The 14,250-nt window shown below is 45.3% G+C and overlaps 1 protein-coding gene across 1 annotated transcript; it reads left to right on the top strand.

Annotated features, from left to right (window-relative positions):
* The first annotated feature begins 3,080 nt into the window (after window positions 1-3,080).
* LOC126233955 (uncharacterized) lies at window positions 3,081-3,539 on the top strand. The gene has a single exon (XM_049942896.1). It carries the CDS (start codon window positions 3,081-3,083, stop codon window positions 3,537-3,539), a length of 459 nt encoding a protein of 152 aa, XP_049798853.1.
* The last annotated feature ends 10,711 nt before the right edge of the window (window positions 3,540-14,250 follow it).

The following is a 14,250-nucleotide window of genomic DNA, read 5'->3' as shown; positions in this document are numbered from 1 at the left end:
ACTTGTTCGCAATCAGCCACCCACCCAGCCCTCTGCTATGCTTGTTCCACCCGCCCAACCCACGAGTTGTCGTAAGCAGCGAATACGCGCTAAACGCGCTGATTTTGTGTCTTCCGCCTCCGCTGCACCGATCCAGAGACAGAGTAATAAACTATTTGTGAAGCTACGCATCCAGGATAAGACCTTCAATTTTCAATTAGACACTGGTGCGTCTGTGACTCTCATAAATAGTGCTACGTATGCGGCTATCGGCCGCCCTAAACTTTCAGCGGCAAAACATTCTTTGGCTACTTATAGTGGCGAACACATTCCTGTGTTAGGTGTATGTAGCGTGCCAGCCACATTCCGGGGCAACACAAAAACAGTTTCATTCACAGTGCTCCGCGCTACAGACAGTGTAAACATTTTCGGATTAGACTGTTTTGACTTGTTTGGCCTGTCTATCCAAGACAATGTGTTGCAACTTAATTCTGTTGTTGTTCCTCAAGACAGCATAACCGATTTGTGTAACCGATACAGTGACATATTTAAAGACGAACTCGGTTGTGCTGCGAACTTTGCCGCTCATATTACGTTAAAAGATAATGCTCAGCCTCGATTTTTTCGTGCTCGTCCAGTGCCTCACGCCCTCCGGGCACCTGTAGAAGATGAACTTCGTCGTTGGCAAGTTACGTTTGTGTGCTGATTTTAAGTCGACAGTTAATCCTCAGACTGTCATTGATTCTTTTCCTTTACCTAGACCGGACGAGCTGATGGATAAGTTAGGGGAAGCTCGGTTCTTTTCCAAAATTGATCTCCGTGAAGCATATTTGCAATTGCCCCTCGACGAGCAATCACAACAGTATTTTACCATAAACACGTCGTTGGGGTTGTTCCGTTTTCTGCGTTTGCCTTTTGGTTGTGCGTCAGCTCCAGCTGTTTTTCAGCGTTTTTTGTCCCCACTTTTGGCTAATGTGCCATCGTGTTGCAACTATTTAGACGATATTGTTGTGTCCGGTCGGACGCCTGCTGAACATTTCCGTAATTTGGAGTGTTTGTTTACAGTGTTGCCTCAGGCAGGCCTACGTTGCAACATCGATAAATGTTCATTTTTCCTTACGGAGTTGGAGTATCTGGGACATGTTATTAATGCTCAAGGCATTCATCCCTCCCAGTCACATTTAGCAGCTATTCGTGATTTGCCCGCCCCTCGCAATCTGCATGAATTGCAAGCAGTTCTTGGCAAATTGACATATTATATTAGGTTTATACCTAATGCATCACAGATTGCTGCACCGTTGCATCGTCTCCGCCGTAAGAATGTTCCGTTTGTGTGGTCAGCTGATTGCCAATCAGCCTTTCAGCAGCTTAAAGAGGCTTTATTGAATGATCGTTGTCTGGTCCATTACGACCCTAACAAGCCTCTGGTATTGGCTTGTGATGCCTCTTCTTTCGGCCTCGGTGCTGTGTTGTCTCACCGAGTCGGTAACACCGAACGTCCTATTGCGTTCGCATCTAAATTGCTAAACAAAGCTCAGTGTAATTATAGCCAATTGGACAAGGAAGCGTTGGCTATTGTGTTCGGTGTCACAAAATTCCATCACTACCTCTATGGTAGACCATTCTATTTAGTAACAGATCACAAGCCCCTGACGTCACTGTTTCATCCGTCTAAACCAGTTCCTCAGCGGACAGCTCAGAGACTACAACGTTGGGCTCTTTTGTTATCACAATACCAGTATGAGATACTGTATCGCCCTACAGGTCAGCATGCAAACGCTGACGCGCTTTCTAGATTGCCGATTGCTGCGGATGATGTCTTCGATTCCTCTGACGACTCTTGCCATCAGATTGACGCCGATGAGCATCAATCCCTCCGGGATTTTCCGATTGATTATCGTCAGGTGGCACGTGAGACAGCTACGGATCCTCATCTGAGTTTACTATTACGTTTTGTTCAACGTGGTTGGCCGTCCAAGGCAAAGGACATATCGGATCCTGTGGTTCGTCGCTATTATCCGCAACGTCATCTGTTGTCTGTTTCGCACGGAGTTTTGCTGTTACGCACCGAGAATGACCAGCTTCGGGTAGTGGTTCCTCAAGTGCTCCAATCCAAGGTCCTCGACTTGTTGCATCAAGGTCATTGGGGAGTGGTCCGCACCAAGCAGCTTGCCCGCCGTCATTGTACATGGATTGGCATTGATAAGCAGATTACGCAGATGTCTACAGATTGTTCGACGTGTGCCGAACACCAAGCTGCTCCGCCTCAACGCTATTTTGAGTGGGCACGCCCTGCCAGTCCCTGGCAGCGAGTACATATTGATTTCGCTGGTCCATATTGGAATTCTCGTTGGCTCATCGAGATAGATGCATTTAGTAATTTTCCGTTTGTTGTGCCCATGCAGTCTACAACGTCTGCACACACTATACAGGCGTTGACTTCAATTTTTTGTATTGAGGGTCTTCCAGAAGTTTTAGTGTCTGACAATGGTCCACAATTTACCTCTGCTGAATTTGAAGGTTTTTGTTCTGCCAATGGCATTCGCCATGTTCTTACTCCGCCGTTCCACCCTCAATCGAATGGTGCAGCGGAACGTTTTGTACGCACATTCAAGGATCATATGGACCGCCTTCGTGCTACGCACTCTCGTCAGCAGGCCCTCATCACGTTCCTGTCGTCGTACCGGACCACGCCACGCGACGGCCCTTCGCCTGCGGAGCTTCTCCACGGCCGTCGTCATCGCACCCTACTACGGTTGTTGCACCCCACGGATCGACCCGCCGCTTCTGAGCATCACACGCGTTTTCAGCGCAACGACGCCGTTTTTTTCAGAGTTTATCACGGTCGCCGTCGTTGGGAACGTGGTACCGTGATAAGTGTCCAGGGTCGCGGTTTTTATACTGTTCACGGTGCTACTGGGGTGCACAGGAGGCATCAGAACCAGTTGCGCCGCGCTGGCCGCCCGGATTCTGCCACTCGTTCTTTGTCCACAGATTTGGTCCGCGGCGGGTTCCAGCCGCGCCTTCCGACTTCGCTGCCGCCCCCAGAGCAGCAGCAGCAGCAGCCGTCGCAGCTACCACGCCGACAGCCCGTCCCGTTAATGCCTCCCGCGCAGCTTCATGCGGGAGCGCCCCGGGTGGTCGCTCCGGCGCCTGCGGTCCCTCTTCAGTCGCCACCGCCTTCGGAGCTGATGGACGTCGACCCCCCAGCCGGGCCGCCTTCCCAAGCGGTGGCTGTGCAGCCTGTACTGCAGCCGCTTTCCTTGGGCACCCCCAAGGAGTCTGACACCGCAGCGCCTTGTCCGGCGCCCACTCCGCAGCCGTCGACGCAGCGCCAGGAGACGCTGCCTCTCTTCGTGGGTCCCGACGCCCCGTCGCGTCCAGTACCAGAAGCTGCGCCCGTGGTCACAGGCGTGCACCCTGACCTCGGTTTTCAGTCGGTGTTTCCCGAGGCCCCGCGCAGCCAATGCTGGGGTGCGGACCGGGGACTGCCACCGACAACAGTCTCCGCCCCGGTCTCTTCTGCTACGTCTGCGGCCAGACCCCTCCCCCGCCGTTGAGGCTCGCCACGTCATTATTCAACGACGGTGCGGCGATTTGGGGGGGAGGAGTGTTATATCCTAGCCAGTAATGCCAACCGAGCCCGCTGCCAAAAAGGTTGGCAGCATCAAAGTCCGGACGCCGTCCGCATAAGCAGCGCCAGCGAGACAGGAAATCGCCGCTAGTCTGCGCGCGCCACCGCTGGCTTCTGGCTTCTTAAGCGCTGGAGTCGCGAGCGCTAGGACATTTCTGGATTCGCCGGTCAGTTGTATACTCGCCACCGAATTGTGTACCTGCTAGTCAGTTGTGTGTTCATCGCAGCAGAGTTGTTGTTTGTCGTCAGCCGACGCTGACCTAGCCGCTCCGACTCGAACTAGACAGATTTCTGTAGACCATGTTCACCACTGTGTTCTGTATCGTCGTTAATAAAGATAAGTACCGACTTTCATTTAATCCGAGTGTTTGGGTTTTCATCTTTCTGTTCACTGTTCCAGCGGACCGGTCGGCCCGCTATTAAAAGTGTGGCGGTGACTTCGTAGGCCGTTTCTACAGCGAAGTGTTGTCGCTACGAAGGCCGTCACAAAAGATACCATATTAATAACACAGTGCTACTGAATGAAGATGCTGAAGCATGCTGCGAGAAATCTCAAAGTTGTGCCCAGGTACGACAAAGTGCTGCAAAGTTCCAGGCTTTGTTACCTTACGGTTAAAGAAACGGAGGCTAATTTTAAAGTTCGCAATCTTTATACGTGACTGTGTAATTATCAAGTGTTGACTATTTGTACAATTTGTTCTGCCACGGGCGATAGCCGAGATGGCAGAATCACAGGCTAGTCTCTCTTCATTTGAGGTAAGGGACGTCATGGAGCCTTTATTTCTCCAGGGCAAATCCGCAGGAATCATTCACTTTGAGATGTCACAAACACTGGCAGACAAATGTTTCCTACAGCAGTGTTAAAAGTTGTATATCTTGTTTCAATACAGCCCTTTCACTATTGAAGACCAGCTCCACAGCGGCCGCCCACAAACCACAACAGACACAGCAACATCCGATACTGACCATGAGCTGATTCTTCATGACCGACGAATATTAGCCAAAATTATTTTCAGGTATTCACATAATTAAACACCGAAATCAATAATTTGAAATGCTGCCATAATCTACGCACTTAAGAGGAGTAATATTGAAGTTTGCACAATAACTCAGATTTTAAAGATAGAAACTTTGTAATATTAGAAGCCAAGTTCGCTTGATGTGAAACTATAGTAAGTTAGTACAGTCTTCGAAATGATAATGTACACATGGTTGCCTGGCGACCAAGCCGGGAACCACTATACATGGACTCTGAACCGTAATAACTCAGTCTCCCTCGTTTGTCGTCGACGCATCATCTTCACCGATATACTTGTATTTCTCATGTCTTCCTTACTGTTCCTATGGATATTTTATTATTTAGCATGTTTTACACAAGGTATTCAAAAAAAGTGTCGAATACTTTGAGAGGTGGTAGTACTCATCGAAGCAAGGAAAGTAAGCCGTATAGCAAGTGTCCATAAATGCATACTTTCTGAGATAAATACAATAAACTTGGGTCCGGAAATGCATACTTTCTATGATAAGACGTGTTTACAAGAGGTGGTCAACATAGCGTCCATTCATGACAATGCATCTCTCTGCCCTCTGGCGTAAAGAGTGACGCACCCTTTGAAGTATACCCGGTTGTTTATGAACCTGCTGGCACGCACTGAAGACATGATGTTACAACTATTCCCTCAACCAAAAGTCTAGGGCACTAATGGCTGGGGAATTACCAAGACAAAGTGTGGGTCCCTGCCGACCAATCCAGTGGTCCAGAAATATCAGCGTTAAATGTTCGAGCACATTGCGACGATAGTATGTTGGTGAGCCATAATTATTCATGAACCACATTTCTATCCTTTGCTGCAACAGCACAGCTTCCAGTAAGATAGGCAATGCATTCAGGAGAAAGTCCAGATAAAGCGCTCCAGTTAACATTTGTGGTAGCACCTATCGTATTAATCTATCACCAAGTACGCCTGCCATACGTTGTCCGAGAATCGGTGTCGATGCCCTGTTTCCTAAAGGTTTTTGGGGTTAACATCTGCCCATACATACTTGTTACGGAAATTCACAGTGGAACGTTAATTCTTTTGGAACTGCTAATTCCTTAACCTTTACTATAAAGGAAGTGGAAGGTCTTGACCCATACAGTGACCATTTCATTTCAACATACTTATTTGCTTCATAGATAAGTCATAAATAATATAATAATTCCTTTAAGAAACGGCACGCTAGGGGAGGCATTGCACTTCGGTTTCCCACTGCTTCCGATCTCTGAAACATTAATCAGAAGCGACAACAGGGATCCAAACAAACCTTCCTTCACCTTAATACTCAAATTTATACAGAAAACTTCTTCGATAAAATTGACAATAATAAAACTTTAAGCAGAACCACGTACACCAATGATGCAGACGAAACTGGCTCATTAAAACCCAAGCATGACATGGAGCCACTTATGTGGGCCTGTAAGGTACCACATGGCAAATTAGACACAGAATATAGATCGCTTGGTAAGGCTGCGTACGTGTATATATATAATATAATATATATAAAATATAATATAAAATATAATATTTGACACTTGCCAGCTGAAGTAAGAACAATACTACTAATGAGCAAAGCACACACTTGATAGTAGGCATGAAATATCACATCACAGTCCTTGCAACACTTAGTTGCCTCAAGAGCAATAATCCTTATCTTTCACTACCCGTTGGTAGGACTTGAATTACCTAACTTGATGCCAGCTGCTGGATCGATGTGGTGAAGACGCCACACGTCCGATAGTAACAGCGTGTTGCTTCACGGAAGGGAGCACATGAATAGCTTCACTAGGTTGCCAAGAAGTCACAGCGCCGGCCCGCTGTTACTGGCCCCGGTACGATCAAGCGCTAACTGCCGCCCCTACTCAGGCACACCGTGCTCGCTGTCGTCTCTCCAACGGCTCCCTAATACGCGCAGTTCCGCCTGCGGTGCTCAATGTTGTTCCCCCCTTCCACTCGGTACTGCCCGTTATATCCTGAGCCGGCTCAGGCTCCAAAGACAAATTTCTGCCAGAGGGAATCGATAGTATCTAAGCCAAAGATATCCCTTGCGCCAGTCTCGCCACGGCTCACGCAGCACCACCTCTTGTGAACCACGGCTAATCAGTGAATGAAATATTGGACGTGAACAATGGATCTACAGCACACTTCTGCAACAGCCACTGACAGAATCACCGTCTGTAATGATGAACCTGTGATCTTAGAGCCTGATAAGGGTACAGCAATTGTTCATGAAGTACTTCCCAGGTAAGAGAGTGAGACAAGCCTGCTGCTGCTGCTAATCGTCGCACACTGGTCCTAAGTGTTTCTTCCGCCGAACGTAGTACACGCTCCTCCAGTGAGGCCGGTGCGGGGCCTCCCACTGTCAGTCTTCTGAGGTGCCGGTGCATCTGTGTTCCTCAGACGTTGAAAAAATCTGCTGAACAACTTATTAGAAAGCACTCTGCGCTGTGGATACTCGCGGACTACATCCTTTTGCAAAATCAAAGTTATGAATCCGCGGTTTCACTTGTAGAGTAGTCGGCTTCCATTGCTAAAAAGTGGTGGAAGAGAGAACATGTAAATATACTACACCATTTTACATACAAAAAGCGCAATAACAGTAAATGCATTGTAGGGAAGCAGCCTACTCACGCCGTAGTAAATTCACATCAGTCTTTGCATTGTGTGCCAGCCTAGTCTGCTGTAACTAGCTCTGACGTCATAAATGTTGCGCAATACTTTAAAAATCAAGCAAATAACCTAAAACATTTCTAGCATGTCAGGAGTAATACTAAATTAATGTGTGTTGAATATCAGTTCGATAACTTTAGCCATTTTCGAAATTTGGACTTTTTCTGTAAAAATCATTGGCGCAACAGAAAAGAGCTAGAGAAATAAAATTTTATAATTAGATTCATTTTTCATAATTATTTAATAAAAACAGTACTTTGGATTTCACAAATTAAAATTTTAGTGGAAATTCAATATTTTCTGGTTTTTCTCTTAAAACTTAAGGAAGCAAGATAGATTAAGTAGGCTAATAAATAAGGCTAGGATGTTTATATTTAAGTAGGTTGGAGATCCGCTATAACTATGAAGATGTGAGAAGTTTCATTTGAATACCTATAAAACTAGAGCGATAGCGTATCTCCAAAGTGGCAGTTCAGAGCTCGTCTACTCCGTGCAATGTAATTAAATTAATTCTCTCGCCCAAAATATTTAACTTAGCCACGTGAAAATTGTATTATCAATACTTACCTGCGTGCTGAATGCACATTTAAATTAAGAGCTTCATAAGCCATCAGCAAATGAAGCTATGATTTATTCGGTAACCTAAAGTGGTGCGTTACTAGCCCAGCGGCTAGTCGGGAGAGCCGATTTGATCAGGCGTTCCCTTAGCCGTCCGCACCGCGGCTTTATATATAAGAACGCTGCGCGAGGAAGCAAGGCCCCAGTTCTCTCCAGACGCTGAATAGCACGCCATATGTGTCGGGAGTCGCGTCGCGTCGGTGTCATTGCTACAAACAGCCTCGAATGCCGTACTAAGTTACTCGAGATACGCGTAACCATGAAATCATTTTCGAGTGAAGTGTTAATTCTGGGATGACTTTAATGATCTAGCTTCAGTTTACGTATTGTCGTATTTTCACGTGCCGCCGCGGGACAAACATTCTACCATTATTTAGCGTGGCGTTTGATGAACCTTATCATCAAATTATGGCGAGCATTCATTTAAACATTTAATTTGGACAGTTATAGTGGCATCAGCGCATTAGACTCTGAACTGCTCTGTTAGTTAGATTGTGTGGATTCTTTTGTTTTCATCTGTGACTTTCAGAATACAGGACGTTTTTTCACAACTGTTTCTGATTATAAATCCCAGAAAATCTCCTAATTCCTCAGAGCTATAAGCTGTAACTATAAGTGTATTCTCAGATGAAGTGGGCACTAGGAATTCTAACTACAGGCTTCACGTTTTGTTAATCACTTTCTGGTTGCCAATATTGTAGTTAGAGAGCCAGTGTTGAGAACGGCGAAAGAAAGCATAAATAACATTCTAAATAATAGGAACATTTTAAACAACATTATTCCACCTGCCGCCCCACATATGGATAATCGGCCGGGAAATGCGGTGTTTCAACATGCAAACAAATTTTATATAACAGCAACATATTTTCCAACCGCCGCCCCACAGCATAAGTGAATCCGCGTTTGGAAGAAGGTAAAACATTATGATACGTACCCAGGGTTGACAGTACGGTACAACAAGGCATACAAACATGACAAAAACTAACTTAACCTACAGCACGACTTGAACCACACATTAGACCACCTAATGCTAGGTAGAGTCCTGTGAATAAGACATCGTAATATCCCGCTGACACATTTGACGGAGCACCAATGCAATGACTGGGCTAATATCTGCAACCAACAGTCGCACAGCCCTTCCTATAAATAGGTGTCTATGCTGGTAAGTAAGCGTTTTCGGATCCATGTTTACTGGACATATTTTTCTTGTTCCGATGAGTACTACCACCTCTCACAGTATTCGACACCTTTTTTGAACACCATCTATATCTGTACAATGAGGTGGGTTACCTCCTAACATCGTGTCGGACCTCCTTTTGCCCGACGTAGTATAGAAACTCGTGCCATGGACTCAAGTCGTAGGAAATATCGAGCATTGCTGCCTCTATAGTCTCCGTAATTGCGCAGTTGTAGCCAGCGTAGTATCTTGTGCACGAACTGACCTACCGATTATGTCCCATAAATCTTCCATGGGTGGCAAGATCATCAGCTCGAATTATCCTGAATGTTCTTCAAACCAATGGCGAACAATTGTGGCCCAGTAACACGCCGCATTGTCATCGATAAAAATTCCACTATTGTTCGGGAACATGAAGTACGTGAATGGTCTGAAAGGGAAGTCGACTAGCCGAATATTGCAATTTCCAGTCAGTGATCGGTTCAGTTGGACCAAAGGAGTCAATCAATTCCATGTTAATACAGCCCACACTTCTATGAAGCCACTACCACCTTGGACAGTGGTTTCGTGGACGTCTGTGCGTACTCGAACCGAACAGTCAATTCTTACCAACTGAAATGTGGTCTCGTCTTATCAGGCCACGGTTTTCAAGTCGTCTAGAGTCTAACCGATTTGGACACGAGTCTAGGAGAGGCGCTGTTGGCTGTCAGCAAAGGCACTCGGGTTGGTCGTCTGCTACCATAGACCATTAATGACAAATTTCGCCCCAATGTTCTAACGGATACGTTCGTCGTATCTCCTATATTGGCTTCTGAGGTTATTTCAGTCAGTGTTGCTTGTCTTTTAGCAATGATAACTGTAACATACGCCGCTGCTTTTGCGCATTAACTGAAGGCCGTAGGCCACTGCTTTTCCCGTGGTGAGAGGCAATGTGATTTTTCTGGGTTCACCGTTATCATTTGGACTGAGGAAATTCAGATCCATAGTGTCAAGTACGCCAGTGAATTTCTCTTTTATACCTTATGGTACGCGATATTACAGCCATCTTTATATGTGCATATCTCTATCCCATGACTTCGGACACATCAATATATATGGCAAACCAGTGTGGAGCTGTATCTTATAATTGGTGTGTGTTCTCAGTATGTCGACAAATGCGAACTGTAATTTTATTACTGGCAAATACGTATTTCTTATTATTCTGATAATATGGTTTCCTGAGTATAATTGTTGTACGATCATGGAATCTGGCACATTGACGTTACTCTATCCATACTTTGTAGATCTGAGAATTCGACGATGACAGGTAGTACCTGTCGACACTGATTATATAATAAATTTTTTCACACACCGAAGAGCCAGAGAAACTGGTATAGGCATGCATAATGAAATACAGATATATGTAGACAGGCAAACATGACGCTTCCGCGTACATACGACAACAAGTGTCTGGCGCAGTTGTTGGATCGGTTACTGCTGCTACAATAGCAAGTTATCAAGATTTCAGTGAGTTGGACGTGGTGTTAAGAGGCGGCGCAAGAGCGGTGGGACACACCATCTCCGAGGTAGCGATCAAGTAGGGATTTTCCCATACGTCCATTTTATGAGTGTACCGTGAATATCAGGAATCGGGTAAAACATCAAATCTCCGACGTCGCTGCGGCTGGGAAAAGAACCTGCAACGGCGACTCAAGAGAATCGTTCAACGTGACAGAAGTGCAACCCTTCAGCAAATTGCTGTAGATTTCAGTTCTGGGGCATAAGCAACTCTCTGCGTGCGAAATATTCAACGAAACATCATCGACATGGGCTTTTGGAGCGGAAGCCCCACTCGTGTACCCTTGATGACTGTACGACACAAAAAGCTTTACGCCTCGCCTAGCCCGGTGAACACCGACAATGGTCTGTTGATCACTGGAAACATTTTGCCTCATCTGACGAACCTCTTTTCAAATGTAATCGTGCTGATGGACGTGTACGGGTCTGGAGAACACCTAATGAATCCGTGGACTCTGCATGTCACCTGGGAATTGTTCAAGCTGGTGGAGGCTCGGTAATGGTGTAGGGCGTGTGCAGTTGGAGTGATACGGGACCCCTGATACGTCTACATACGACTACGACAGTTGACACGTACGTGGGCATTGTGTCTGATCACCTGGATCCATTCATGTCCACTGTGCATTCCGGCAGACTTGGGCAATTACAACAGGATAATGCGACACCACACACCTCCAGAATTACTACAGAGTGGCTCCAGGAACACTTCTCTTAGTTTAAAGACTTTCGCTGGTGACCAGACTCCCCAGACACGAACATTATTCAACATATCTAGGTCGCCTTGGAACGTGCTGTTCAGAAGAGATCTTCACCCTCTCGTACCCTTACGGATTTATGGACAGCCCTGCAGGATTCGTGGTGTCAGTTGCCCCCCCTCCTCCCCCCCCCCCCACACACAGCACTACTTCATACATTAGTAGAGTCCATGCCACGTCATGTTGCGGCTCTTCTACGTGCGTGCGGGGCTACAAGATATTAGACAGGTGTACCACATTCTTTGCTTTTCAGTGCGCAAACCAATCATGGCTTCTGATATGGTAAATGACATCATTAGATCGCCCCGAAAACACGTGTCAACTATAAAGGTAGAAACTGTGTATGTATTTAAGTAACGACGGGCAACATACCCAGACTATATTGACCCAGTATTTGGGAATAATAGCACTTAGTGACTTGCTGCAAACTTCTTGGACAATTTCCACATCTCAGAACTTTCTGTTGATGGTACTCAGCCTCCAAAAAATAAGAGGGTAAAAGATAATCACCTACCACATTTTCGCTGTTCACGCAACAAAAGTTTGGCAGTTTTTGATGTTTCAGTTTATTCCTTCTTTACTACAGCCCTTATACGCAAAAAAAAAAAAAAAAAATTGCCAATACTATGAAAATAATTCACTGAACGTACCTGCATTACTATTTCAGTATGTGACACCTTATTCAAAAAATACAGGTGTCATAAACACTGAGAATCACCAACATCACAATTTCTTAGAAAGGAGAGAAAATTATCCTCATTACACTCATCAACAGTTTCATGATGAAAGCCCTTAGCGAGATCCAGCAGAGTGTAAACACATTTCCAATCCTTTTTTAAGTTCTATCTATTTACTTTTGTGTTGTTAGTTAGAGTATGGGTGTAGAATTCTAAACTACGAGGGCTGAATTAAAAGTAATGCCTCCGCCTTCTTTAATTGGGTTTGTACGGGAATATTTTAATAAATCAACCGCAGAATTAATCCTTAGAATGTGTTATTTAATTACCAATATTCACTTTCGAACATAATCACCAGCCAATTGGATATATTTCTGCAAACGAAGCCGTCACGGATGAAGTCCACACTCTGTTTTTGCAACCACAGTCTCACAGTACTCTCAACGTCTTCTTCAGATGCATAATGATGTCCCCACAGATCGTCTTTCATTATCGGAAACAGATGGAAGTCAGACGGTGCTAAATCTGGACTGTATTGAGGATGCCATACGGCGGTGTGATTCAGTCTCTGAAGCGACGGCTAACAAGGGTCCGAAAGAAAAAGGGCAATGTTTTCCTCCAGCATGCCAATGTCAAACCCCACACACCTCACGTGCCGCCACAGCAGAAACTGATGTTCCATGATCAAGGAAATCAACATGGATAACACCATCTACGTCCCATAACACTGTGGCCATGATTTTTCCAGCTGAGGGCTGCGTCTTGAATTTCATTTTCTGGGGGGAGTCTTTGTGTCGATAATCCATAGACTGCAGGCCTGGAAAATACATTTAAGTACCGAAAGCGGTCATGATCACCTACATTATCTCGCAAACGTGAATAAAAAGGTTATTCACTCTTATTCTGTGAAATTGAAAGAATTTCTCTCCCCCTCCCCCTCACCCCTCCAACAGATACCTACTTCAGGTTAAGCCGTTTTACGTATTCGTGTGTGGCTGTAACATAGATATGTTTGAGGGGTGAGCGATTGCTTACCCAGAGATAATCATAATCTCCTCACACATGCCAAAGAATTCGATTATCGAATGCCGAGAGAGCATTGTCAATCCCGCTTTTGTTGTTCAGAACGTACGGAGCGTAATTATTGTGACGGCGTTGCGGCAGCTGGTGTGTATTGGAATTAATATCAGTTCATTGTGTCTGAAGAATTATATCTAATAATAGCAAGAAGTATTTGGCTCTACCGAAAGGGGGCTATAAAAGTACAGATTTTGTGGGTTCGCGCCAACCACGCGGACTAATGGACTGTAGTGTGGGTTACACGTGTACATCACTGTAATAGCGTGTGAAAATATTTTGGTGCATTGCAGATGTGTTGAAATTAGACGTGAGTGAAAGTGTGAGATGGACATAGTGGCTGTGTCCTATTCTGTTTAACGGGAGTGTGAGTTTATCACTTTACATAGCGCAAACTTCTGATGACCCTGATCAGTACAGAGATTTTATATAATAATACTATTAAACAAGCAAAAGTCGTTTCAATATTTCATGTGACATAACCGATCCTCATTAAACATTAGACCACTGTCACACTGTTACGCTACTAGATTATCTCGAAATTTATCAATCAAAATTGTAAACTGAGGTATTACACGTTCCATCTGTTCACTGCCTATTGAACCACATGTAGCACCTCACTACATTCAACCCCGCATTATCCAAAGTTCTTTGGCTTTTCTACTTAAACGAACGATTCATTTCCCGCATATCTCTATAGAGTCCAATAGCTTTAAAATTTCACTTCCATCATATGAGAGATTCCACAGTTGAGCTACAGCCCGATCAAAAACTCTGAAGCGGTTTTTCCAAGCACTATATGGGGAGAAAGTGTAATCCTGGCATAAATCACTTTCACGGCTTCAAAAGAGGCATCCGTGTCGTGGCGTTTGAAGTGCAATTCTTTCGAGAGAAACTGACCTCCTGTAGTTTGAATCGTGAATCGTTCAGTCGGGAGACAGGAGCGACGTCCTCTCTCAATGCCATCGGCACCGTTAATTGGCTCCCTCTCTGTCTGAAGCGAGTTCCACAGCCCATCAATGACCCCAGGAGACGTAAAGCCGCTTTTAACTGCAGGATCGCTGTGTGA

This window comes from Schistocerca nitens, chromosome 1, assembly GCF_023898315.1.
Source record: "Schistocerca nitens isolate TAMUIC-IGC-003100 chromosome 1, iqSchNite1.1, whole genome shotgun sequence".
NCBI lineage: Eukaryota > Metazoa > Arthropoda > Insecta > Orthoptera > Acrididae > Schistocerca > Schistocerca nitens.
The sequence above is the reverse complement of the archived record's forward strand: the minus strand, read 5'-3'. Positions and strand labels throughout refer to the sequence as shown.